Source organism: Saccopteryx leptura, unplaced genomic scaffold (genome assembly GCF_036850995.1).
Source record: "Saccopteryx leptura isolate mSacLep1 unplaced genomic scaffold, mSacLep1_pri_phased_curated manual_scaffold_56, whole genome shotgun sequence".
NCBI classification, from domain to species: domain Eukaryota; kingdom Metazoa; phylum Chordata; class Mammalia; order Chiroptera; family Emballonuridae; genus Saccopteryx; species Saccopteryx leptura.
In genome coordinates this window covers 101,723-129,089 of record NW_027095738.1, presented here as the reverse complement: position 1 = coordinate 129,089, position 27,367 = coordinate 101,723, and the positions used below count along the sequence as shown (strand labels likewise).

General features: G+C 42.3%; 3 protein-coding genes across 3 annotated transcripts in view; all 3 read left to right on the top strand.

Moving 5' to 3' along the window:
* LOC136387053 (zinc finger protein 432-like) overlaps positions 1–6,035 on the top strand; it is an 80,608-nt gene extending 74,573 nt beyond the window's left edge. Inside the window, 3 exon segments of the mRNA XM_066358116.1 lie at positions 2,677–2,883; positions 2,886–4,713; positions 4,715–6,035. Coding sequence (XP_066214213.1) covers positions 2,677–2,883; positions 2,886–4,713; positions 4,715–4,760 — 2,081 coding nt within the window. The 3' untranslated portion in view covers positions 4,761–6,035.
* Positions 6,036–18,443: 12,408 nt separating this feature from the next.
* LOC136387060 (coiled-coil domain-containing protein 180-like) lies at positions 18,444–21,989 on the top strand. The gene is made up of 4 exons (XM_066358122.1): positions 18,444–18,518; positions 19,489–19,587; positions 19,806–19,916; positions 21,813–21,989. Exons 1-4 carry the CDS (start codon positions 18,444–18,446, stop codon positions 21,987–21,989), a joined length of 462 nt encoding a protein of 153 aa, XP_066214219.1.
* LOC136387059 (coiled-coil domain-containing protein 180-like) lies at positions 21,986–27,136 on the top strand. The gene is made up of 6 exons (XM_066358121.1): positions 21,986–22,071; positions 22,235–22,290; positions 22,407–22,482; positions 22,933–23,043; positions 26,025–26,091; positions 26,867–27,136. The coding sequence occupies exons 1-6, from the start codon at positions 21,986–21,988 to the stop codon at positions 26,918–26,920; spliced, it is 450 nt and encodes a 149-aa protein (XP_066214218.1). The 3' UTR covers positions 26,921–27,136.
* Positions 27,137–27,367: the final 231 nt, after the last annotated feature.

Here is a 27,367-nt window from a genome sequence, read left to right as displayed (position 1 = left end):
GTGGGCAACGCACATATGAGAAAGCAATCAATGAACAACTAAGGTGCTGCAATGAAGAATTGATATTTCTCCTCTCTCTCTCTTCCTGTCTGTCTTTCCCCATTTATCCCTTTCTCTGACTCTATCTCTGTCTTAAGAAAAACAAAACAAAAGCAACTTGCATTTTGAGCCTGGCCTGTGGTGTCCCACTGGAGAAAGCGCCCACTGGGAACACTAAGGTTGCCGGCTGGTAAACCACAAGGTTGGCTTGTCAAGGCACATGTGCAAGTTGAAGCTTCCTGCTCCTCCCCCTTATCTGTCTCTCTTCTTTCTAAAATTTATAAAGTCTAAAAATACCAACTTACATTCTGAGCCTGACCTGTGGTGGTTCAGTGGATAGGGCAGTGATGGAGAATGCAGAGCTTGCCAGTTCGAAGCCCTGGGCTTGCAGGGTCAAGGGACATGCGGCAGTCAATGAAAAACTAAAATGAAGCATCTATTAGTTGATACTTTTTGCCACACACTAGCTTTCGTCTCTGTGCTATCAATAAACAAAATCTTTTCTTTTTAATTTAATGAGAGAAGGGGAAGCAGAGACAGACTCCTATGTATGCCCCAAGTGGGGATCCACCCAGGAAGCTCACTAGTTGACAAAGTTCTGCCCACCTGGGGCCCTTGCTCTGTTGCAATCAGAGCCATTTTTTAGTGCCTGAATTGAAGGCCATGGAGCCATCGTCAGCGCCCCGAGCCAACTTGCTACAATCGAGCCAGGGCTACAGGAGGGGGATTAGAGAGAGTCAAGTGACAGGTTCAGGTAGATGGATGGAGAAGCAGATGGACACTTCTCCTGTGTTCCCTAACCAGGACTGAAACTGGAGACATCCACACAACAGGCTGAGGCTGTGACACTGAGTCAACCAGCCAGTGTTGTTTATTATTATTATTATATCTTTTTCCATATTAGCAATTATAAACCAAATTTTTCCCCACGCGTATTTTTCTGATAACCTCCACTGTTTTGGTTTCCATCGCGTTTTACTGCCTTTCACAGACTGATTGCCTTCTTTGCTTCCAGTTTCTTCCACTGGGTAGTTACTAAACTGGGTGTCCTAAAAACTAATTCTGTTCTGGTACTATCTACTTAGAACTAGTGTCAGAACCTACCAGTTAAAAGTTCATTTCCACAAGATTTTCTTCACTTGTGATGTCGATTTGTGTGTCCAGATTATAACCTGTGCTTCTGACCAGTTAGATAAGTTGGAGGTTCTCATGAACCCTTCCTTGAATTCAGTTAATTTCCTAGAGCTGGTTACAGAAGTCAGGGAAATACTAATGATTACTCATTTCTTTTAACGGAGACAGATGAATAAGTACATAAGACAAGGTCTGAAGTATTCCTGAATACAGGCCTTTCTCTGACCATGGAACTGAGATGAACTATGTACCAGGCACAGGGATATGTTAACTCATTGAAGAGCTGATCAGATATGAATAATGAGTTTCATAAGAGTTTCTAGCTCTAGGCCATGTTTTCTTTCCTAGAGGACAGTTCTTGGGGCTGAAGGTAAACCTCCACTCTTTGGTCCTTCTGGTAACTAGGTGCACCCTGAGGCCATGTAGGAACCCTGTGCTTAGTCTGCTCAGTAGCATACATTCAGCCTTTTTTGAAATGTTCTTTATGCAGAATAAAAGACATTCTTCCCACTTCTGAAATTACGATGGTTTTACAAATTGAAGTGTCAGGAACAAAATTCACCTTGTCTTCACTAAGCCCAGTACAAAGACCAGTCTCCCAACATTCCGTGTCCTGCAATCTCATTAGTTCTTGTCAGACTAGCATACTCTGTATTCTGGTTGCATCCAGGTTTGTTCTGTATTTAGCCTTGGAATCCACATGGCTGCTGGTAGTTGGGCTGGCTCTGTGATTTTTTAGGATCCCATGACTGGTTGTAGAATTTTTGAATGAATGAGGTGGCCACATTTTCCCAGTAAGAGCATAGCCACGGGAAGGCATTCTTTTTCCCAAGTACCATCCTGAGGCTATGTTAAAATCCTATATAAAGTCTCTTCACTAGCATAATCTCAGCAGTTATTGAAAGGAATTGTTTTGGCCCTGCTGGTGACTCAGTGGATAGAGTGTTGGCCCAGCATATGCATGCTCCAGATTCGATTCCTGGTCAGAACCCACTGGAGAAGTAACCACCTGCTTCTCTTCCCCATCCTCTACTTTTTCTTTTCTCTCTCATTTCCTTTCACAGGCAATGGCTGACTTTGTTCCAGCTCGGCACCAGGAGTTCAGGATGCCTGGGTTTGTCAGTGTGCACTTTCCTCAGGCACTGAAAATAGTTCATTGCTTTAGCATTGGATTCACGTGGGGTTGTCATATACATCCAGGTCAGAGCACATGCGGGAGTATGCCTCATCATTTCCCTGTGTCTCACATTAATAGAAATAACAGAAAAAATGAAAATGGAACAGTTTTTTTTAAACAAAATATGCTTCTATTTCATAGGAACCTTCAAGATTTTTACAGGCTTTGTGACTAGAATCTGAATGACTAAGTATATTTCTTTTTTTTACAACCCATGGGGTATCACTAAAGACTTACTTTACGGAAAGTTGTTTCATAACAAATTTGAATTTCAAACTAAGATTATGAAAGATTATAGGATGATTTACTGTTCTCTTCTTTCCTAGAAATCCAGAAAGTTAATGTGCCTTTGCAGAGTCCCTTCCAAAGTCCAGGCATTATGAAGAGTGGAGAAGAATGCTGTGAACATATGTTTGCAAATATTGTTAATCAAAGGGAAAGCCAGTCCCTATTGAGGCAGCACTGTGATATGTTGGAGATATGTGGAAAACCTTTAAAATCAAAATTAACTTTTGAAAACCAAACTAGAAGTTTTAATTACAGAACTCTTTTCCCTTGAATGAAGATGGGACATTCCTTCCACATCATAACCATGAACTATTCTACAGCGAAATTAGGTTGCATCCCAGTACCAAGTCCATCGAAAATAAGTCCAAGGTCATTCAGCAACATGGAATTGACAATGGAGAGGAAGCCCTCACATGCACTGAATGTGGGATAACTTTGGTCAAGATGACTCAGCTCATTGATCATCAGAGAATTCATAGTGGAGAGAAATCTTATGGATGCCATCAGTGTGGGAAAGCCTTCCCCAGAAAATTCAGTCAGAAAATTCATACAGGACGGAATCAGAGTGAATACAATATATATAATAAAACCTTCAATAAATCACAATTGAATATGCATCAGAAAACTCATATGGGAAATAAACCTTACACATGTAGTGAATGTGATAAAAGTTACATTTACAGGTATCTGCTCAGGAATCATCAGCGAACTCACACAGGAGAAAAGCCATATGTATGCCATGAATGTGGGAAAGGCTTTCCAGAGAAGAAGAATCTGATTGTACATGAAAGAAATCATACGGGAGAGAAGCCGTATGTATGCAGTGAGTGCGGGAAAGGCTTTCCAGAGAAGAAGAATCTGATTGTACATGAAAGGATTCATACAGGAGAGAAGCCGTATGTATGCAGTGAGTGTGGGAAAGGCTTTGGAGTGAAGAGCCGACTGATTATACATCAAAGAACTCATACAGAAGAGAAGCCATATGTATGCAGTGAATGTGGAAAAGGCTTTACAGTTAGTTGCAATCTGATTGTACATCTAAAGACTCATACTGGAGAGATGCCATATGTATGCAGTGAGTGTGGGAAAGGCTTTCCAGTGAAGAAACGACTGATTATACATCAAAGGACTCATACAGGGGAGAAGCCATATGTATGCAGTGAGTGTGGAAAAGGCTTTACAGGGAAGAGCCCACTGATTACACATCAAAGAACTCATACTGGAGAAAAGCCATATGTATGCACTGATTGTGGGAAAGGTTTTCCAGCAAAGAGTCAACTGAGTATACATCAAAGAACTCATACAGGAGAGAAGCCATATGTATGCAGTGAGTGTGGCAAAGGTTTTTCAGGGAAGCGTCCACTGATTGCCCATCAAAGCAGTCATACTGGAGTAAAGCCGTATGTATGCAGTGAATGTGGAAAAGGCTTTGCAGTGAAGAGTCTACTGAGTATACATGAAAGAACTCATACTGGAGAGAAACCGTATGTATGCACTGAGTGTGGGAAAGGCTTTTCAGGGAAGCATCCACTGATTATACATCAAAGAACTCATACAGGAGAGAAGCCATATGTATGCAGTGAGTGTGGGAAAAGCTTTTCAGGGAGGCGTCCACTGATTGCACATCAAAGCAGTCATACTGGAGAAAAGCCATATGTATGCAGTGAGTGTGGAAAAGGCTTTGCAGTGAAGAGTCAACTGAGTACACATCAAAGAACTCATAGTGGAGAGAAACCACATGTATGCAGTGAGTGTGGGAAAGGCTATTCAGGGAAGCGTCCACTGATTGCACATCAAAGAACTCACACAGGAGAGAAGCCGTATGTATGCAGTGAGTGTGGGAAATGTTTTCCAGTGAAGAGTCAACTGATTATACATCAAAGAACTCATACAGGAGAGAAGCCCTATGTATGCAGTGACTGTGGAAAAGGCTTTTCAGGGAAGTACCCACTGATTGCACATCAAAGCATTCACACTGGAGAAAAACCATATGTATGCAAGGTGTGTGGGAAATGCTTTGCAGTGAATAGGCAACTGATTAGACATCAAAGGACTCATTGTAGAGAAGCCATGTGTATGCAGTGAATGTGGGAATGTTTTTCACAGGAAGTGTGTGATCTAACTGAACATAAGCATGCTCACTTGTTAGTGACACCATGAATATTCAATGAGTGTGGAAAGGCTTCCCCATGAAGAATATTTTCAGTGTATGGAACCATAGAAATTATACAAATGCAGTGATTATTGTAAAACTCCCCTTTTAAAGGAATTTATTAGATTTAAATAAAAGATAAGATCAGTGCAGGAGCAGAGCTGGAAGCATCAACTACCACAAGTTGCTTCCTATATGTGTCTTGATCAGGCAGGCCCAGGATTTTAAACGGGGGACCTCAACATTCCAGGTTTACTGCTTGCACAGTGCTCCAACACAAGTCAGGGATTTTGGTGAAGGCTTTCAGAAGATATGCATGATGGCCTGATCAGGTGGAGGTGCTTTGGATAGAGTTTGAGCTGGGATGCTGAGGATTTAGGTTTGAAACTCCTAGGTTGCCAGCTTGAGTGCAGGCTCAGTAGCTTAAGCAGAAGTTTGCTAGCTTGAGTGTGAGATCATACAATTAACCTCATGGTTGCTGGCTTGAAGTCCAAGGCCGGCTGAGTGTTAGATCATAATCATGACCTCAAGGTCACTGGTTTAAACCCAGGGTTGCTGCCTTGAGCCAGGAGTCATTAGCTCACCTGGAGCCCTCTAGTTAAGGTATATATGAGAAAGCAATTTACAAACAACTGAAGTGTCAGAACAATGGGTAGATGCTTCTGATTTCTCTCCCTTTTTGTCTGTAGATGTATGTCTGTTTCTATTTTTAAAGAAAGGAAGATATGCCTCGTGGAACATCAGTGATTTGTCAGAAAAGACTTCATTTGCATATACTGAATGGAAATTAAATTCTCATTGAGTAAAATTTGTCTCATACATTGGAGAATTCACACAGGAGAGTAATCCTATAAATGTCATGAATGTGGGGAACTATCAGTGCAAAGTCAAGACTCAATGTTCATCAGAAAACATACAAGAGAGGCTGTGTGGGTGTAGCAATTGTGGGAAACCTTTCTCACTTGTTTATTTTTGTTAAACATAAGAGAATTCACAGGACACTGCTTTGTGGATGCCTGTTGCCAGTTGTATGTCCTTCATATACATCTATGCAATGAAGAATAATTGTAAAAACAATAAAAAAATAACTTATAGCAACAAACATGGTTCTATTTGTCCTGATCAGTTACCTCACATAACAATTTACAAGACATTCTGATGCAATCAGCCTTGATAATATTTTAGAAAATTGTAAATAAAATGTGAATTCTGAAAGAAATCCTATGAATGTAACAGACTAGGAAACTGCAGTTGAATGTGGACTGTCATAGATCATCAGAAATCATGAGTGGATGTTTCTAATTGTGTAAATGAAGGGTCAGAAAGTAAGACCACAAGAATTGTCAGTTTACACTAGTGAAATACTTCTATGTGGGACTGAATATGGTGAGGTTTAGCACTACCTCATGTTCCTCATCACTTGACATGAAATCCATGCAGATATAATTGAAGGCATCGAATTTGGTGGGTTTAGCAAAACCTCAGATAACTTGGAGTAGAGAAGAATTCTTCAATGAAAAAGCATTCTGCCACGAATCTAAACAGATAGTACACCTTACAAGCAATTTGGGACAGAACACCTTCAGCCATATTTCTTTCCAAAAAATCTTTATGTGTTTATTTGAGCTAAACTGATTATATATGCTGCGAAGCATGATGCCAAATGCTCCAGCATCAACCTCTTTTCTGTTTGCCTTGTAACTGAAATAATAAAGTAAATAGAGTTACTCTCAACTTGAGTTAAACAATGTGTACAAGAGTGTTCTGTGCCTGTTTCAATATATAAATAAGTTTTCCTTTTTGTTAATTTAAAGTTTATTTTAGAATTCTTGAAGTACTTCAAATTTAATGTTTATTTCAATAAAAACAACATATTTTGAATTGTTGACCTTTATAAGTGGCATTGATTGTTGTATAAAACCAACAGCTTTAGCCTGACCTCTGGCACAGTGGGTCAATGATGGACCTGGAATGCTGAGGTCTGAATCCCTGGGATTGCCTTGTCCGGGCACATACAAGAAGCAGCAACTATGAGGTGATTTTTTTTTTTTTTGTCTTTTATTTTTGTGAAGTGGAAAGTAGGGAGGCAGAGAGACAAACTTTTGTATTCACCCTACTGGGATCCACCCAGCATTCCCACCAGGGGGCAATGTTCTGCCTATCTGGGTAGATGCATCATTCCAACCAGCCATTCGAGGGTCTGAGGCAGAGGCCATGGAGCCATCCTCAGTGCCCGGCCAACTTTGCTCCAATGGAGCCTTGGTTGCAAGAGGGGAAGAGACATAGAGAAAGGAGCGGGGGGGGGGGGGGAGGTGGAGAAGCAGATGCGCTTCTGCTGTGTGCCCTGGCTGGGAATTGAACCCAGGATTTCCCTATGTGGGGCCAATGCTCTACAGCTAAGCTAGTTGGGCAAGGTGAATTGATGCTTTTCAGTCCTTCCCTGTACACCACGTTCAGTGTTTGTTCTTTCTAAGATCAATAAAACCTTTAAGAAATATTTCTAAGTAATTTTTAATTTGTTACTTCTATGAAAGGGGAATATACTCCCACATTCACCCCCACCAGGATGCACCCAGCAAACCCCTTCTGGCATGAATGTCCCCATCAACCAAGCTGTCCTCACCACTGGGGACTGAAGCTCGAACCAATCACACCACTGCCAGGGAGAAGGGAAGAGAGTGGATGACCTCTGGTGGCCCAGTGGATAAAGTGTCTATCTGGAATGTTGATGTCCCTGGTTCAAAACCTGGGGCTTACCCAGTCAAGGCACATATGGGAGTTGATGCTTCCTGCTCTTCCCATTTCTCTCTTTCGCTCCCAAAAACGTATAAATTAAACCTTGCTTTCTAAGAAATGAGAGAGACAGAGAAGCAGAAGAGGAAGGGGACAAGAAGCAGATAGTTGTTTCTCATGTATATATATTTTTATTATTGTATCCATTTTAAAGAGGAAAGAGAGTAGTAGAGAGGAACAGGATGCATCAACTTGCATATATTCCTTGACTGGACAAGCCTGGTTTTTGAACTGGCGAACACAGCATTCCAAGGCCTATACTTTTTCCATTTTCCCTGCACAGTTCAACCTCTCATGTATTATATATTTTAAGCCTGGATTGAACCTGGCACTTCCAACATCCAGCCCACACTATTTAGGAAACCAACTAGAATACAAAACTATTATTTTTTTTTAGAATAAAAAAAACGCAACAGAAGCTCTACCTTCAGACATCACTAATTAATTGAGCTACCTAGGCAGGGCAGGGCCCATCACTAAATTTCAAATTAAGTTTAGAATCACAGCCTGACTGGGTGGTGACACAGTGGATAGAGTGTTGGACTGGGATGCCGAGGACCCAGGTTTGAGACCCCGAGATCACCAACTTGAGCCGGGCTCATCTGGCTTGAGCAAAAGCTCACCAGGTTGGACCCAACGTCGCTGGCTTGAGAAAGGGGTTACCTGGTCTGCTGAAGGCCCGCAGTCAAGGCACATATGAGAAAGCAATCAATGAACAACTAAGGTGTCGCAATGCAGAACGAAAAACTAATGATTGATACTTTTCATCTCTCTGTTCCTGTCTATCCCTCTCTGTGACTCTGTTAAAAAAAAAAAAAGGTTAGACTCACAAAATGTGAAAGTTTATTGAGATGACCCAAATGCTTTTCAGGCAGATGCGCTACTAAGTAAAATCTTAATTACTCACACCCATCATTATCAAAGAGAAGGAAGTGAAGTTGTTCCAGTACTGTTAACTAGAGCAGTAGTTCCCAAAGCCCGGGCCAGGGACATGTGACAGTCCGTGGGCCATTTGGTAACAGTCCCCACAGAAAGAATAAATAACTTACATTATTGCCATTTTATTTATATTTAAATCTGAATGACTTAAAAAAAAATTAACCAAATTCCCTGTTACATTCGAGTAAGACTCACGCTTGATGCTTGTCTCGGTCATGTGATTCATTTATCTGTCCCACCCTAAAGGCCAGTCCCTGAAAATATTTTCTGACATTAGACTGATCTGTAGCCCAAAAACTGTTGGAGACCACTGAACTAGAGTATACATTTCTATGTCCAATTTTAACATGCATTTAGTTCTGTTTGGTTGTTCAATGGTTTTAAGAAACTTGAGCACAACCTGACCAGGTGGTGGCACACTGAATGGAGCATAAGACTGGGACACAGAGGGGCCAGGTCTAAAACCCTGAGGTCACTGGCCTGAATGCAGGCTAATCCAGCTGCTCAGTGGATTCACCAGCTAGAGCATGGTGTCGCTGTCCTCAGCATGGAAACATAGACATGACTCCATTGTCACTGGCTTGAAAACCAAGGTCCCTGGCTTGAGCCCAAGGTCGCTGGTTTGAGCAAGAGGTCACTTACTCTGCTGTAGCCCCTGGTCAAGGCACATATGAAGAAAACTATGCATAGCTAAGGTCTGCCAGAAAGAATTGATGCTTCTCCTCTCTCTCCCTTCCTGTCTGTCTCTGTTTGTCTCCCTCTCTCTGTCAAAAAAAAAAGAAGAAGAAGAAGAAATGAGTACATATGTAGGTAGTTTTGAAAGCACTGATTAGGAGCATAGACTAAGTACATACTTCACTGCCTTGTGGCAAAAGCCACAGTGATGTCACTTTTTTGAGAAGAGCTGAAATCAGTAGGTGCTGAACACAGCACACAATAGGAATAGAATTACCAATTCTGACTACTTAGTAGACTGGGGTAATACCTTAAGTGAGCTACTTTTCTTGCCCTTTTGTCTGCTCTTAGAAAATTCTCCTTCCTGACTTCATTCCCATCTGTTTCCTGAGATTCTTATTCTAGTCCCTGCTTCTATTTTGTGTGTATCAGTAAATACCCTTAACAAGTAGGAACTGATGTCATTGATGTGAATCGTGAATCTGGGATGGTGAAGCGGTGTCCCCAGGGCCCTCGGTGCACTCCGTCTGCTCTCAGAGTAGTTCTTGTCTCTGCGACAGGTTCTTGTAACCAAAACCACAGCAGAAAGTTCTATTGGTGTTTTTATTTTTTTGAATCACACTACCTCATGCTTCCCATTCATGGTTAAATCATTTTTCCCAGCCTAATGCTTACTTAGCAGCACAGCTCTATTTTCATCTATAATTTTGTAATTTAAAGAGTATTAGAAAAATGTAGTCCCTTACTATGTAACTTTTTCAGATTATCAATATGAGGTACACAAAATACATTCATAGTGCTCTCTGTCCCCGGTTTCTGGCACAGAGCCCCTGACACCCTTATCAATGCCTAAGTGACATCAAAAGTAGGAGCATCTATTGTTATATTGAGGTGACTGATTTGACATTTCAGCCCCATCACACATCCAGAAAAGAGCAAGAGTCTGGAAAAAGAGTAAGTAAATCGTGCCTACCTGAAGCCTCCAGAAAACATTCTTACAGGAGGGGCTTCAGAGAGTTTCTAGGTGGGTGAGCACATCCAAGTGTGGGAGGCTGAGGCACCTTAACTCCATGGGGACAGAAGCGCCTGTGCCTGGGACCCTCCCGGACCTTGAGCTATGTATTGCTTCATGTGGCTGTTCACCTATAACCTTTATAATACCCGTTAGGAAAGTGGAAACATTATTGTTTTTTGTTTTGTTTTGTGATGTGAGCCACTCTGGGGAATGAAGTGAAGCTGAGATGGGTTGAGGGAACCTCCATTTGTTTGGCTTCTGAAGTGAGTTGGGAGCAGTGTGTGGCCCTGAACCTTTGTCTGTGGGATTTAACACAAGTGAGTAATAATTGAGCTAAATTTCCGGTCACCCAGCAGTGTGGAAAATTTCTGGTGTGGGGCATTCCCCCATCCAATAAAACACGCTGGGTGACCAGGACTATTGTGAGAGCGGCAGTAGTGAGAGAGTAAAGATGAAAGGAGGAGGACTGCACTGTAGGCGATTTAAAAGTGGACCTCAGTTGAATTTAACTAATTCCCAGCTCCAAGGTCTCTGGGTTCTTTAGAGACACACGGTCACCAGACCTTCTGGATACTGTACCTTTGCTGTTCCTGTGAGACAAGGATACTGTCACAGGGATACTGTCAAATTTCTGTTTTACTTAAAGTGATGGATGCAGTGCATCTCCTGATAAGTTGGCCTTGGACAGGTTGTGTTCTGTAGAAATTTCAGTAGTGCCTCTGTGCTTGTGACCATCTCTCGGGAATCCTGGAAGGCATCGGGGAGCCCCTGGAACATTTCTGTTAGCTTTCACCTGAGGGAGTGATAGCAGGTGTTATGTTCACACCCATCAGAAACTTTAATACATTCTACAATGTCATGGACCTTGTTCAAGGCCAGAATTCAAAATTTTAGAAGTGAGCCACAGACCTGGCTACACATTCCTTCTAGCAGCAGCCTCCAAGAAATTTGGGGACAGAGCTCCGGATTGGAAGTGGTTTGTACTAGCTTCAGCCTCTGGGTGCTGCCAATGGAGGCTTCAGAGGCTCGAGGTCTGTGAGCCGGATTCTGTGTGGATCCTGAATGAAGGGCCTGTGAGTTTGGTGAAGCAGGAATGCATGCAAATTGTCATTTGGGGATTTATGTGGATTCATTCTCTGAAGGTCTGAGCATTAGTGTGTGACCCTTGATTAATCCTGACTCTGAAGAGTTTGAGAACTGAATGCCTGAATGTCAAGGCCTAAAGTCATTATGTCAGTTCTCTAGGCTTTTTGAGTGAAAAGTGAAAAGTGTGTAGCATGAACCTTGCTTATCTAGGTGAGCAGTTTAATTTAAATCTAAATCACCGAGGAGTGTCAGCACACAAAAATTTCCTGGTATCATTTAGACTGAACTTGAGACCACCAGGGAGTGCAGTTTGTGTGGGTTAGGAAACTTAGGAGTCTGGGAATTTTGAGAACCTTAGCCCCAGGCTAATGAGAGTTTTGAAATTCAAGTTTTGGATGTTGGAAACATTTCACCCTTCCAAATCCAAGTGGCTTAAGTTTTCTATTCAAAATTTCTTTCCTAGAGGATTTGAGTTCTTGCTCCTTGTCATGTTTTCTCAAGTTGACGTAAATCAACGGTTCTAAAAAATTCAGTCTTCTGCATCCATGTGACACAATGTCATCATCTGAGTAATTCACCATGATCAAAGGCTGTATCCATAAGTAAGGCAATTCTTTGTTATTCTTATCTGTCTGTTTTCTCTTTGATATTTTTGTTCAGGTTGTTGGACACAAGTAACCACAATCATTTTCCTAAATTATACTCATTACTGAGACAATTTTACTAGAAAACATTTTTAGACAGATTTCCTAAAAATTAAAATTCACATGTAAAATCATGCATTGAAGAACCTCCCTACTTTCCAACATGCTTATTATGTTTGCTTTTTCTCTGTCAAATAAGAGTTGCTGTTTTTTCACAATATCACCAGCATTTCATATCTTCTTGGGACTTTTTTGTTTGTTTTAGGAATTCTAATAACTGAATATTTCTATCAATCTCATCACTGTGCTCTATTGTAATTTTCTAATAACAAATGATATTGACCTCCGTTTCACATGCTCATTGTCATCTCCTTATCTGTGGAAAAGTGTCTGTTCAAGGTCTTGTCATGGATTCTTTTTCTAATAATTTTAAGTTTATATTTAGAAAATTAACTATTACACAGTGACATTGATCAATTAGAGTACCTAGGTTTCAGGTAAATATTTCTATAGTTTTTAAACTGTTGATTTCGTTGCATACTCATCACCCACAGTCATATCATTTTATGTCACCTTATATTTGTCCCTTTTTACATCCATCCTCCCACATTCTCCCAATCTTTTTAAAATTATTGACCCTTAGGAATTCTATATACTAGATACTAGTCTTTTTTTAAGATTTTATTTATTTTAGAGGGGAGAGAGAGAAGGAAGAAGGAGCAGGAAGCATCAACTCCCATCTGTGCCTTGACCAGGCAAGCCCAGTGTTTTGAACTGGTGACCTCAGTATTCCAGGTACATGTTTTATCCATTGTGCCATCACAGTTCAGCTGTATACTACTCTGTTATCAATAAGAAGTTTTTGATGAATCTGTTTAGATTCCATTTATTTCTGTATTTACTCATGCATAGTAATGGTCCTGAAAGTGTCCCAGCATCATTGGAAAGCATATCCTTTGAAAATCGATGCTTTTGCACCTTTTTCCAACCATTGAGTGTATATGATTTCTGCAGGGTTTTTGTGGGATCTCTGGTCTGTTCCATTTATCTGCACGTTTATGCTTTCACATGTACTATCATTTCTGATACTACATATAAGTGTTGAAATCTTTTAATGTGTGCTCTGTTTTGTGCAGTGGAATAACCCACTGCATGGCCTTGGATGGGAACACAGCCAACAAGAAAAAAAAGTTTTGCCAAGAGAATTGTTTTGTGACTTGAAGGCGGGTCACTGAAACAGGTCTATGTGACTGAAGGCAGTTGCTGGGCTTTTTTCTCAGTAAAACATTCTCATAAGATTTCTGTTCCTTTCAAGGTTATTCCTTGAGATAAAGAGAGGAATGTTGTGGGAACCATAGAAGCAATAGCAATTAATGCCTTTTGATATTATATTGTTATTAAGCTATCATGCAGGTGTACTCCATGTATCTTGAAGTAAAAGTTATGCTTGATGCTATGCCAATTTCTCAGTAAACAAGCTTTTTGAAGTCTTGTGAATAAAAATAGGACACAGCACAAACTCTCGGCCATTTGCCTGAGTGAGCTGTGGTCCTTTGCTAGTCCATGATAATTTCATCTGCTGATCTCTCTCTCTGTGCCCCCGACTTACAACAACATTTGGCTCCTACTGGGGGCCCTTAAAAAGAGATTAGGAACAGGCAGAACCCCGAAAGTGTAAGTTGGACGCGCTGTGTATGCGAAATTTTCGGGAAAACTAGCAAAGTCATGGGGAATTTCCATTTATTATTAGATGACTATGTACAAGTTTTAAAATTTCTCTCAAGAGGATCAGGGATTCACATAATAGACAAGGTTTTGTTACATCTTTTAAATGCTATTCAGAAACACTGTTATTGGTATACTCCTGAACATTTTAATCAATTGAATTTGAATGTTTGGCAACATTAAGAAAATCTTTACACTGTGCTCATCAGCATGAACATCCACTTGATGCTGAAATGTGGGCTTCTTATAATCTTATTGCTACAGCCCTTGGCCCTTTGCAATTAGATGGAGATTCTATTAAAGACTTGAGTGAGATTATTTATAATGAGCCTGAAGAATTTGATTCAACACAGAATGAACAGAATGATGATTTGGACAATACTGTCTCTGCTTCTGAAGTTACTGATAATGTTAATGAAATTCAGCCATCCACAGGCTTTCATCCCTCTTTCTTAAAAAATGTGGGAGCCCCTATGGATGATATTGCCTATCTAAAACATTTATTAAATAAACTACAATTTACACTGAAACAACAAACTACAATTTACACTAAGATTGGAAATCAGTATACTGCTTATCCTGTTCAAAAGCAAGATATATGTAAGCCAACAGCTCCTGCAATTCAAGGTCAAGAATTAATTGGTACTGGCAGGGGAAGGATTTTTTAATTTTCTGATATCTCTGAAATGCAACAGGTGCTTCTGCATCATGATGATTTAGAATCTAATTCTAGTAATTTTTCTGCAGTTATTCAATAATTGCATAAAATTCTAATAATAATTCTAATAATTTTCCCAATTATTCAATAGCCTTTTCCTCTTAATGCTCCATATCCTGAGGGAGTGAATAATATCCAATTTGACCAAATTGAATTTACTTTCTTAAAGCTAGTCAAACAATCTGTTGCTATGTATGGACCTCAGTCCTCATATGTTCAAGATCTTATCTCTTCCTATTGTAATGATCATTTAATGATTCCTTAGGATTGAGATTTACTTGCTAGTATGGTTTTGGAACCAGGACAATATTTACAATTCAAATCTTGGTGGAGAGAAGAGGCTCTTTGAATATCTTGCATGAATGCCAGAAATAATCCCCCCGGGAGCTACTTTTGAAATGCTCATCGGTGTTGGCGCTTATGCAGCTGTGGGACAACAAACTGGTTATACTGATGCTGTTATAGCTCAGATGAGATTGCTTGTTTTAAAGCCTGGATGCAAATCACTGGAGTTGGACACAAGGAAGAAAAGCTTGCAGCTTTACATCAGTTGATACAAATTCAATTAAAATAAGGACATATAGAAGAATCATGAAGTCCTTAGAATTCTCTAGTCTTTGTAATAATAAAAAATAAATAAATAAATATTGATTTTTTGGGGGGGAGGGTTTTAGCTAAAATCCTCTGAGCTATCATTTTGTTTCTTTCTTATTCTTTGCCTGGAAACTGAGGCAGGAAACATGTTGAATCTGACTATAGAAAATATCCCAGCAGCTGCTAAGAGAATTTTCTTGGGAAAATTTTGTTTAGTCTCATCCATCGTCAGTCCCTCTGTCAGAAAATGCCCTGATTAACATCAGGCAGGATCTTTATAATCAGACTGCTCTGAAATCCCAGATTTCTCTGGTCTGGTTTCTCTTATTCTAATTTCTGTTCAGTTTTTATTTAATGTTGCCTAAAATGTGATTTTTTTTTCTTAACAGAAGAAATTCATATTTTCTTCTTTTTTTTATTTATTTATTTTATTTTATTTTTTGTATTTTTCCGAAGCTGGAAACGGGGAGAGACAGTCAGACAGACTCCCGCATGCGCCTGACCGGGATCCACCCCGCACGCCCACCAGGGGGCGACGCTCTGCCCACCAGGGGGCGATGCTCTGCCCCTCCTGGGCGTCGCTCTGTGCGACCAGAGCCACTCTAGCGCCCGGGCCATCTTTGCTCCAATGGAGCCTTGCTGCGAGAGAGGAAGAGAGAGACAGAGAGGAAGGAGAGGGGGAGGGGTGGAGAAGCAGATGGGCGCTTCTCCTGTGTGCCCTGGCCGGGAATCGAACCCGGGACCCCTTGCACGCCAGGTTGATGCTCTACCACTGAGCCAAGCGGCCAGGGCCTAAAATGTGATTTTTAAGCCCTGAGTTAAGTGTTTACATGCAAAGATTTAAAATGCTGGCTTTTATATTAAAAAAATAGTTTCATCCATATATTTTTTACTTTAAAATTAGAAATTAAAAGGAGTGCTCATTTAAATTTAATCTGAATAGAATATAGATCCTTAAGACTTGCTAATTTGGTTAATGCATTGTAAGATATATTCAAAGTTTGAAATCAAATAAGAATTCAAGTATTAGCATTAATTAAAATTATATGTTATACTTGTGTTTCTGTGTTGAAAATTGTCTTGTTTGTGTGTAAAATATGCTCAAATTGTAAAACTAAGGAATTAAGTAAAATTAAGTCATTTTAAGAATTTATCTCAGTTGGCTGCTTGTAAGCAACATCCTGAAAAGGGAGGGACTGAGGAAAGCGAAAATTTAGTTCCTCTGATGCCCTATAATAGTCTGAAAAATACAAAAGACTTTTAGATATAGAAGCTGATGCATCTCTTATTACTAAGCAACATTATTTTTCTTTTTAGCCCACTTTGGCAATAGTCACTAAGCTGCATGGCTTAGGAAAAGTCCCTAACAAAGCTCTAAGATTTTTTTTTTTTACAATAAGAAAATAACAAGGGTCATTTGGCCTCTAATAAAAAAAACATTTATCTTATAAATAATTAAAAGAGCAACTTTTAAATTACAATTTAAACTTTCTGACAAGAATTTCTTTATACTCACTATGACCAAATTTCTGTCAAAGCTCTTAAAGAGTTAAAAATGGCTTGTTCCCAGTATAAAACTAACTGTCTTTATACGCAGGAACTGCTATCCTCCTTCATGGACTCTGAATGTTTTATTTCTAAAAATTTAGAAATGTTAGCTCAGACTGTTCTTTCAAAAGTGAAAGAGTTACAATCTATGACTTAGTAGGAGAATCAGGCTTTTATTCAACCTAATCAAAATGCTAATGCTAACCCTCTTATTAATATTACACAGGATGAACTTTTTAGATGGACAGTTTGCTAATTTCCAACAGGAATTTAGGCAAAATGTAGGGGTGAGGATTTGCTCATATCTCCACAAATACGGGAGACCAGTAGATACCTTGCAGAAGATTGAAACCTCAGCATAAGTTGGAAATAGAAAAAAAGGGAGATTTGACAATTAAATAAACTTACCCAGGAGGCAAAAAGATTTTTAATTAAGACTAAAACTTCAAAAACATCTTTGACTCTGTGTCTAGGAATGCTAGCTGTTGTGTCTATAACAGTAAGCAGAACTAACTATTCTTACTAAGCAATGTTGAATAGCCTGACACTGTATCAACATAATGTAAATCAACTTTTAGGAAAAATTTATCAGAAATATCCTCAATCTTTAATAATCCCTTATATAAATGACATATTAATAGCTTACAAAAATAATGCTGAACTTTCAGTCATCCTTAAAAAGGCTTCTGAAACTTTAAATCAGTATAGTTTAATTATAGCTGAAGACAAAATTCAAACACCCTGTCCTATTAACATTGTTACTGATTCACAATATCTAGAACATAGAGTTAACCTTATAAAAACTGTTTCTATTTCAAATGATAGTCCTAGATTGCACAAATTGTTTCAAGAGCTACAACTTTTATTGTAAAAATGAAATTTGCCTGTCTATATAACTCACATTTTTTCTCATACACCTTTACCAGGACCTATGTCTACTACAGATAATAAAGTTAATCAATTACTCATTGGATCAATAGAAATAGCTACTAAATTTCATGCAAAGGCTTATACAAATAGAAAAGGTTTAATGCAAAAATTTAGAATAACCTGGCAAGAAGCTCGAAATAATGTTGAAAACTCTCCTCAGTATAGTATTATAAATACTCCTCCATTACCGAGAAGAATGAATCCTAGAGAGCAACACTGTAATCACCTGTAGCAAATAGATATTACTCATATTTCTTCTTTTAGAAAACTATCCTATGTATATATTCTATTAATATTTAATCTTCCTTTCAATAGGCCACATCTTTGCCTAGGGAAAAGTCTGATTGTGTCATTCAACATCTTATTAGAGCTTTTAATGTTATAGGCATTCAAAAAACAATTAAAACTGACAATAGTCTGATGTATACTTCTGCTAAATTTCAACAATTCTTAGCATTTTAGAATATTAAACATACTACTAGAATTCTATATAATCCACAAGGACAAGCGATTATTGAACATAGTAATTGCACTCTGAGAAATATGTTACTTAAACTAAAAGAAGAGAGAAGGAAGATTATCCCCTAGAATTATGTTAAATAAAGCTTTATTTACTTTAAATTTCTTTAATACAGGAGAAGATAATTTGACTGCTGCAGATAGACATTGGACAAAAAGTAACAGTTCTAAGATTAATCAACCTGTGCATTATAAAAGTGAGTTGGATCAATAGGTACCTAGTGTAGTGCAACATTGGGGAAGAGGGTTTGCTTGTGTCATTGCAGAATCCGGTGAAGTCCTTTGGAGTCCTGCTCACAGAATTAAACTAACAATGTGAATAAGAACAATAGATCCTTTCCATATCTGCCCATTGCTGAGATAGAAGAAATGAATTTCAAAAGAAGAATCTTCAAGGTGCTGCTGCTTGGTATTGAAAAGGCTAAAATACCAAGTTAGGGTCAACTTAAAAAGTTGACCTATAAAAGATGCTACAAGCTACTAGAAAAGAGGAAAATGCTACTAACCTGTTTTTAGCAATGATTGCTTTGGTAACAATTCTGGTAAGTAGAGCTGAAAATTTTAGTTATTAGGCATATGTCCCTAACCCTGCATTAAGTACAGCTATTTATTAGGAAAACAGTGCCTTTCCTATTTTTGTTAATGATTCTAATTGGCTTCCAGGACCTTGTTATGATAGAGGTCCCTTAGTACCTTCGGAAGAAGGCATGAAATTAGAAAATTATACAACAGGAGTTGAGAGATTACCTATATTTATAGGACATGCACCACATTGTTTAAAAATAGAAGCTCAAGCTTGGCTCTCTATTGTCAAAGATAACAGTAAAGGAGATGAAAAAGAAAAAACAAACAAAAAAACATTTGTTACAAAGATATAGATTTAAAAGTAATACATCTGTGCATAAAACATCATAGATTAAAGCCCTCATAGCTCCGCCCGAGTTATAGGGCAGGGTGCTGATCTAAGGTGGCATAAGGACAATGGTTTAATTATAGCTGGTGATCAAAGTAATCATACTATCATATAGCATAGAGGAGGGATGTCACCTCAAGCTCCTCATATAAAATTTAGTCCTATGCAATATCATTTGTGGAAAGTAGCCATGGCACTTAAACATATGTCAATGTGGAAAGGAAAAATCTGGAGAAATTATCCTTCTAATCATATTATGTTAATCTTTAAGAAAAATGAAACACATTTAAAGGTGGCCTCCACCTCAAGCACTAAAAGAATGGCTCAGTTGCTGAGCAACGGAGCAGTGTCTCCAGATGGGCAGAGCATCACCCTCTAGTGAGCTTGCCAGGTGGATCCTGGTTGGGGGCATGCAGGAATCTGTCTCTGCCTCTCCTCCCTCATAAAAAAATTATATTAAGTTTCTGATAAGATTATGCACACCCCCATTTCATCTTTCCAGTACTTAATTCATCTCTCAGATAATATGTTTTGCTGAACATTTTCCTAATCAAAATAAGTATTCTACAAACAAATCTTGGAACCTCTGGTTTTTCTAGGTAGCAAAATCCAATTTGCAAACAGAGGGATTAAATTCTTCCCTGGAACAGCTCCAAAGCAAAGTAGAAATGTGTCGAAACTCAAAGGGAGATAGAAAGGTAAGCACTCAGTAAAGATGCATCCTGCTAGAATCATAAACTGGAAATAAACTTCTGTGTGTGGTCAGTGGCCTAAGAGAGTCTCCATGCCCCCAGGGCCCTGCCAGTGAGGGGCCTTCATCAACCAAGAGGCAACCTCTCCAGCCAGCCCCCATTCCTGAGATGCTGATGGGATTAGCTCGCCCTCCTGTGGCTTTCTTTTTCCATGTTCTCACTAGGTAGTGACCACAGAAGACCTCCTTGGCCTTGTCCAAACCTGGAAAGAAAAACTGAGCCAGAGGATTCAGTACCTCAACTGCGGGCTGGACGGCGTGTCCATGGTTTTTACTGTGAGGAACGGAATGGGGCGGCAGGGAAGGGTGGGCGAGCTCCTGGGTCTGGACAGCGTGTCCATGGTTTTTACTGTGAGGAACGGAATGGGGTGGCAGGGAAGGGCGGGCGAGCTCCTGGGTCTGGGCTCCTGGATGCCTGCAGGGCTCCCCAGAGCCTGAGGGAAGAGGGGGCTCCCAGGCTCCTGCTCGACACCAGGACTACTGGGGTGCCTGGGAAAGGCCACAGGCTATGGAGTCAGCTCTGGGTTCAAGTCCGAGCTGGGCCGCTTCCCTGCGTTGGTCTGTTAGAAGACCCCTCACCTCCTGGCCCCAGCTTCTCTCCTCCATCTGGTCCCTCAGCTCACTTCACCCAGCGGCTCTCAGGGCAGCCTGACCGCTCAGCCTGCCTCTCCCACCCTGCCATGAGCAGTCGCCAGCTTCTCCCCACTCACCCCTCCCCTCCCCACCCAAGCCCCTCGACTCTCACCCACCTGGCTGCCCTTATCCTCTCACTCCCTTACCCGGTCCAGTCCCTGAGCCCCAGCCAGACCAAACGCTAGACAAGGCCCATCTGAACGTGTCACTCTCCTGCCCTCTGGGTAGAACCCGGACCCTTTCAGCAGACCTAAGCAGCAGCCTCTGCAGTCCCCCTCCGTGGCCTCTTCATTTCTCTGGGTAAAACCCGGACCCTTTCAGCAGACCTGTGCAGCAGCCTCTGCAGTCCCCCTCCGTGGCCTCTTCATTTCTCTGGGTAGAACCCGGACCCTTTCAGCAGACCTGTGCAGCAGCCTCTGCAGTCCCCCTCCATGGCCTCTTCATTTCTCTGGTCTCAAGATGTCACTTTGCCCTAGGCCTTCTCGTTCCCCTGGACTGGTCAGGGTGTCCTGGCCCCAGTGGCCCCTCAGTTTTCCCCATGAGCCCACAGACTATCCAGTGAGGTCTCTATGTTAGGGCCACCTCCCTCCGACTGTGTGCCCTACCACGGCAGAAGAGCCTGTATCTCCCTCCCCCCACACTTATTCCTTCACACCGGGGTTTGAACACCAGAGGCTCTCAACCCACTTCAAGTGGTGGTGGTAGGAGGGAGGGCCATTGTACCAATGGCAGCATAAACAGACACCCCTGGAGTTCTGCTGGTCCCCCTCAGGCCGGGCTCTCACTGCCACGGTTTGAACCAGTCCTTTGTTCTGCGGGGAGGCTCGCCCTGCTGTGCCCCCAACACCACACGCGCACTGTTCCACCTCCACTGCTCCTGCTGAGGTGGGTCTCAGGAGTCCAGCTGCGGCCCCTCCCTCGTATAGTCCGCTGTGGAGCCACAGCTCAGAATAAAACAGGGAGCAGCCTCACTAAGCACTCGCCGCGAACCAGCACTCTGACTCTTTCTCTGAGGTCCAACTCGAGGGAGAGTTGGCTCCTCACTCATCCACATAGTCAGTCATTCATTTGTCCACTGATCAAAAGCATTGCCTGGGTACATTATAGGCCAGCCTTATAGGTCCATGACCCTCACAAAAGACACTGGAACTTTTCCTTTACAATACTGGTCCCATTGTGACCAAACATTTATTGGTAGATGAGCATATGAAATGTCTATCTCTCTGACTAGACTTTAAGGTCCATGAGGCCAAGGGTCACATGTGACCTCTTCAGCCCCTGTCCCAGGACCCAGGCAGAGCCTTGAAGAGAGCAGGCACTCGGGGGACATTTCTGAAGGTTCGCATGCACGCATGAATATGATTATGGCATGCACCATTGCCATTTTATAGAAGGGAAACAGAGGCTCGGAGAGGCCAGGCGGCTGGCTTCCAGCCCCGGCACCCGAGCAGAGCAGTGCTAGAATGTGCACTCGGCCTGCCTGCTTCCCTGGCACCTGGGCGAGGCCCACTCACTTGGGCGCTTCTCTCTGGCCTGCAGAACAGCCTCTTGACCAACGTGGAGGTAAAGAGTGACATCCAGGTATCTTCAGAAGCTCTTGAAGAGGAAGCTAAGGTAGACAGGGGCGCTCCCAAGTCCTTTGCCCAGCCAAGCCGCATGGGGAAGCCCCTGATTGAAGACCCAGCTGTAGAGGTGGTCAAGAAAATTCTGGCATGAGTGGCTGTGGGGTGCACAGTGGGGTCCAGAACAGGCTCTGCGGTTCCCCTGTGAGCCCGCCCCTGGAAGCCTGCGAGCTTAAGCAGGGGACCTCTCCTCTTAGAGCCTCAGTCTCCTCCTCTAAAATGGGGCTCATAGTAGGATGGTGTCATGTAGTGTTGTGTGCTAACGGGCTGTGCTGGTGCTTGGCTTGAGCTGTCCTCATGGTCACTGGGAAAAGCTCACATCCTTTCCTTTGGTTTCAGACCTCAGGACTCAAAATGCTCAGTCCCCGCATGTGACAAAGTTCGATCACAGACAGGTAGAGGCAGATAAACCTGCGGGTCTCAGGGCAGTGATGGTGGGGAAGCCAGGGTGCTGTCTGGCCCATCCTCACCGTGGTCCTCTGCTCTTGTTCTGGGCCATTGTCACCCAAAGGCTTGAAGCGACACCGGAACCAGGGAGAACAATCCGTGAAGGCCTTGTCCAGTGGCAATGCTGACTCGGCAGGGAGGTAGGGGTGGGCTACCCAGGATCTACTCTTCTCAGACCCCCCACTCTGTCCCAAATATTGCATGAGACTTACTTACACTAAAAAATTATTCATTGCTTATATAAAATTCAAGTTTAACTGAGCATATTGTAATTTTATTTAAAATCTGGCAAGCCCACTTGTGGCTTAACCTGGTTTTGGGGGGGGGGGCTCACCACAGGGTAGCAAGGATACAAAGTTTTAGGCCCAAGCACCTCTCCCCTTTCCCCCTTCTCAGTGGCCTCGGGTGGGTTTTAGCGGTAGGGCTTCATCCCCACTGTAAGGTTGTCTCCAGAACTGTTGAGGAGTAGAGAGGCATCTTGAAGGATTTAGCCCCAAACATGGGAATCAAGTTACCCACAGGCAGGTCTAGTGCCTCTAACAACTCAGGCGGGGCTCCCAAAGGTTCACATATGCCGTGTCTGTCCTCAGTCCCCAGAACACTGGCCTGCCTCTGTCTCACAGCGTCACACGGTTCCCCAAGCCCAACAGAATGGACAAAAAGTACCAGTTGCCCTGGGACAAGCCACCTCCTCATGCTGAGTAAGTGACAACACTTCTTCCTTTAACTCCATTTTAACCTGTGTTCTCCATCTCAGGGCAGCTAAACCCGAGTCAGTTGAGGAGAAAATGGGAGTAAGGGACAGAGCTGCAGGGATTGGTGAAGGGACAGGGAAGGGCCAAGGTCAGTTTGTCTCAGCTCATTTTACCTGAATTTGATGAGATGTATTTTCACCAAAATTTCACATTTTTCAAAGTAGGCATTTTGGCATAGCAGGGCAGCAGACCCCTTGGAGTTTGGGTTTTGTTTTATTTTTAAATGCTTTCATCTCCTTGCCCCCATTCCTCTTTTCCTTTCATTTCAGTTATTAAAACAAAATATATTCTACTTAATATAGCTATATTTCAAGCAAACTAGCAAAATTTCAACTTCAAAGAATTGAAAGCACTAAGAGAGGGTCTAGCCCTGGCTGGTTGGCTCAGCAGTAGAGCATCAGCCCGGCGTGTGGAAGTCCCAGATTTGATTCCTGGTCAGGGCACATAGGAGAAGTGACTATCTGCTTCTCCACCCCTCCCCCTCCTCTCTCTCTCTCTCTCTCTTTCTCTTTCTCTCTTTCCCTTCAGCAGCCATGGCTCGAATAGTTCGAGCAAGTTGGCCCCAGGCACTGAGGATGGGCCTTGCCTCAGGTGCTAAAATAGCTCAGTTGCTGAGCAACAGAGCAGTGGCTCCAGATGGGCAGTGGCTCCAGACAGGGGTTGCTGGATGGATCCTGGTCAGGGCACATGCAGGAGTCTGTCTCTCTGCCTCCCTGCTTCTCACTTAATAATAATAATAATAATAATTAATAATAATAATAAGTCTACCAGTGGTTCCCCTTCCCTTAATCAGACGCCCCACCATCGCAGCGCTCCATATCAAGTCTTTCAGCCCCACTGTTCTTATCACTTGGGCTTTGTGAACATACAAAGAAGGGTGGCTTTTCCATCAGGTGGCCCAGAAGTTGTGTCCAAATCAGCAGCTAGACACTTCCTCGCCCTACACATCCAAAGACATTTCACTTCGTTAAACCTTAACTGTATCTCAGTTTCATATAGTTCTGTCATGTTATCCCATATGTAGATTTATGTAACCATCACCACAATCCAAAACCAGAACAGTTTCGTCGTCATCAAAATCTCCTCCTGCTCCATCTCTATAGTCACATCTAACCCCCTCCATCGCCAGCAATAGCCCTGAGTAACAACTAATCTGTTTTCCGTCCCTATAATTTTGTCACTTAGGGAATGTCATATAAATGTTCTCATCCAGTATATGACCTTTTCAGAGTGGCTTTTTGCAATTAACATAATGCTCTTGAGATCCATCGAAGCTGTCACATGTATCAATTATCAAAGTTGTCACGTGTATCAATTATTCATTCTTTCATGTGGCTGAATGGTATGGATGATATCCATGATGTGGAGGCACCATGGCTCTTTAGTGATTAAAAAAAAAATCATAGGCTAAACAAAAAAAATAAATTGAGAATTTATTAAATCACTGAAAGGAAGACTTTCCTGGCAAAACACAATGGTTAATTGCTCAGAAAATAGAATCAGACTGGTCATGTTTTGATCTCCACATTGGGACTTCTCCACAAGCCTCAGTCTTCCCCTTTGCACAGTGGGTAGAAAAGAACCCTCCTCTTAGAGCTGTGGAGAGGAGCGAGAGAGTTCCCATGTGTCACCCATGGGCCTCCTTATAGTAATACAGGATTGTTACACTGAGAAGCACTAGATGAAATCACAATGAAAATTATGAAAATTTATTAAAGTTTCCAAATAAATTTTTAAAGTTCTGTGGGTTAAAGTGCAATGAAAAATTAGATAACCACCAGCCAAGAGACAACAACAGTAAATAAGGACAACAAAGAAAAAAGACCACCTTTAAAAATTGGCTCCCTCTTCCCTCAAATTTCTAAAGAACCCTTGAGAACACAGTAGGGTAAGAGGAGATTTGAAGAGAACATGCCCAAAGGAGGAGATAAAATTGGAACAAACACGTGGAGAAAATACTCACTGGAATGCAAAGAAGTGAAAGGGAAAGACGGTCATTCATATTTCGCCTGAGCTTAATCAAGGTAGAGATAGATTTTAGTGGAAGTCCCCAGTTTATCAAGGGGGTGGGAGATGGTCCTTCCTGAGCACTGAAGGCGGGAGGTGTTAAAGAAAAAATTATTCTGACTCTTGTTAAAACAGCAAGGAAGACTTTGTTCCAGACCAGGGGTTGGGAACCTATGGCTTGCAAGCCAGATGTGGCTCTTTTGATGGCTGCATCTGGCTCACAGACAAATCTTTAATAAAAAAAATAGTAACATTAAAAATATAAAACATTCTCATGTATTACAATCCATTCATTTCCTACCGCTTATGTTCATGGTTGCAGGTGGCTGGAGCCAATCACAGCTGTCCTCCGGGACAACACCAAATTTTTATTGGATAATGCGTAATGTACACTGGTCGTTGTATGGCTCTCATGGAATTACATTTTAAAATATGTGGCGTTCATGGCTCTCTCAGTCAAAAAGTTTCCCAACCCCTGTTCCAGACTATTGCATTAGGTGTCAAGAGTGTTGCAATAGGGGAGTGATGGCGCTCAAATCAGAATATAACAAGGACAGTGGGGACTTACAGCCAATGTGCAGAGTGAGGAGGGGCAGTGGATGGAAAATTCAAGGGTACTGGGATTCTTGCTAACCCTACTTAACAGGATTCTAGCTGTAGGCTGGCCAGGGTGATCAGTGATCAAGGGTAGGGGATTGTCTCTAAACTGACTTAGCAGAATGCTTGCTGAAACAGACCCGGCAGGCAAGCGACAATGCCCACCGATGAGGCCTAGTTGAAAAGCAGGCTCAGAGAGCCGAGCCTGTCTATAAAGTTTGGTCAAGGAGAGAATCCTCAGAATGTTCTGTCCATTTGGTTTTCTCCACACCATTTAGTGATTAGACTCTGCCTCCCAGGGATCTGTCTGGTGTATCTTGCAGGGACTTCAAAGGGATCATCCTTACCCTCCTCTGGGAGACCAACGAGCATCTGATGAACATCGTGGAGGTGAGAGTGCAGCCCCAGACCTCTGCCTGCCCCTCTGCTAGCCGCTGGCCAGAAGTCCCAGGCTGTCTCTGCCTCCTGCATTCTGCTGATCATGGCCCTGTGGGTGAAACTGAGGAAGAGGGATTCCAGCCCCCGTGACCATGGCTACCCAGCTAAACCTCAGTCATTCATTTATCCACTTATCCAGCCATCAAACATTTTTTGGACACTAATTGTATGTCAGGTACTGGGTATGCCCAGAGGAACAAGCCTGTCTCTGTCCCTGAGACTTGTGCCCAGCAGGAGAGTGGCAGACATGGCGGCACCACAGGGAGACAGGAGGGGCCGTGTGAGCCAGCACCTGGGTGGTCCTCCAATAAGAGCTACTCAGTACTATCGCAGCACACTCTGCACAGGGGTGTCTGTGCATTTTCCTGTCTGCCTCCCTCTGAGCTGTGAGTTCTTAGAACAGGAGCTTCGGATCATCCATATTAGTGGCCACAGCCTGTAACCAGCTTGGGACTCCCTAGTATGCTTTCAATCTGGTCATGGAAAGGAGATCCATTTTGGTCCTGAAGGATAAATAGAATTTTGCTGGTCACTCAGTTGTGCCTTGCACAGCCCTGTGACATGGGCAGTGGTGAAAAGGACAGACAAGCAGGAAGAGCGTCACCAGCATAGGGGACAGCAGGAGAGAAGGCTCGGAGGTGTTGAGAGCAGGGTGGAGGATGCCAGGAGCATGGACTAGAGTCCAATGTGAAGGTCCATGCCCACACACTGTAACCCTCTCTTGAAGGAGTTTTACCGTAAAGAGAAGCGCCCAGTCACCAGGCCTGACTTGCATGTATGATACCTTCGAGCAGTGCGCGGAGAACATCAGCAAGAAGATCTTGGAGTACCAGAGCCAGACGGATGACTACCACAATTCCTGCCTCATCGGTGGGTGTGGCGGCCACGGGCAGGTCGCAGGGGTGGGGGTGGGGGGCATGGGGCCACTGATTGCACTAGACTTGGGCCTTCCGGTCTGGATATTACCCCTCTGATCCAGAAGTCACCAGGTGAAGCAGAGAGCCTATCTATGAAAAGTCAACATCTTAGAATTAGGTAAAAACCTTGATCAGATTTAACTAGAGGAAATGACAATGCTTCCCCCCACCAATGGTCCCCTTTCCTTGAGGAACATGGTGATTTTTATAACTAAAAATGTTTTTGTTCATTGTATAGATATTTTTGACAGCTTTATTGAGATATTCACACACACACAATTCATTTATTTAAAGTACACAATTCAATGGGT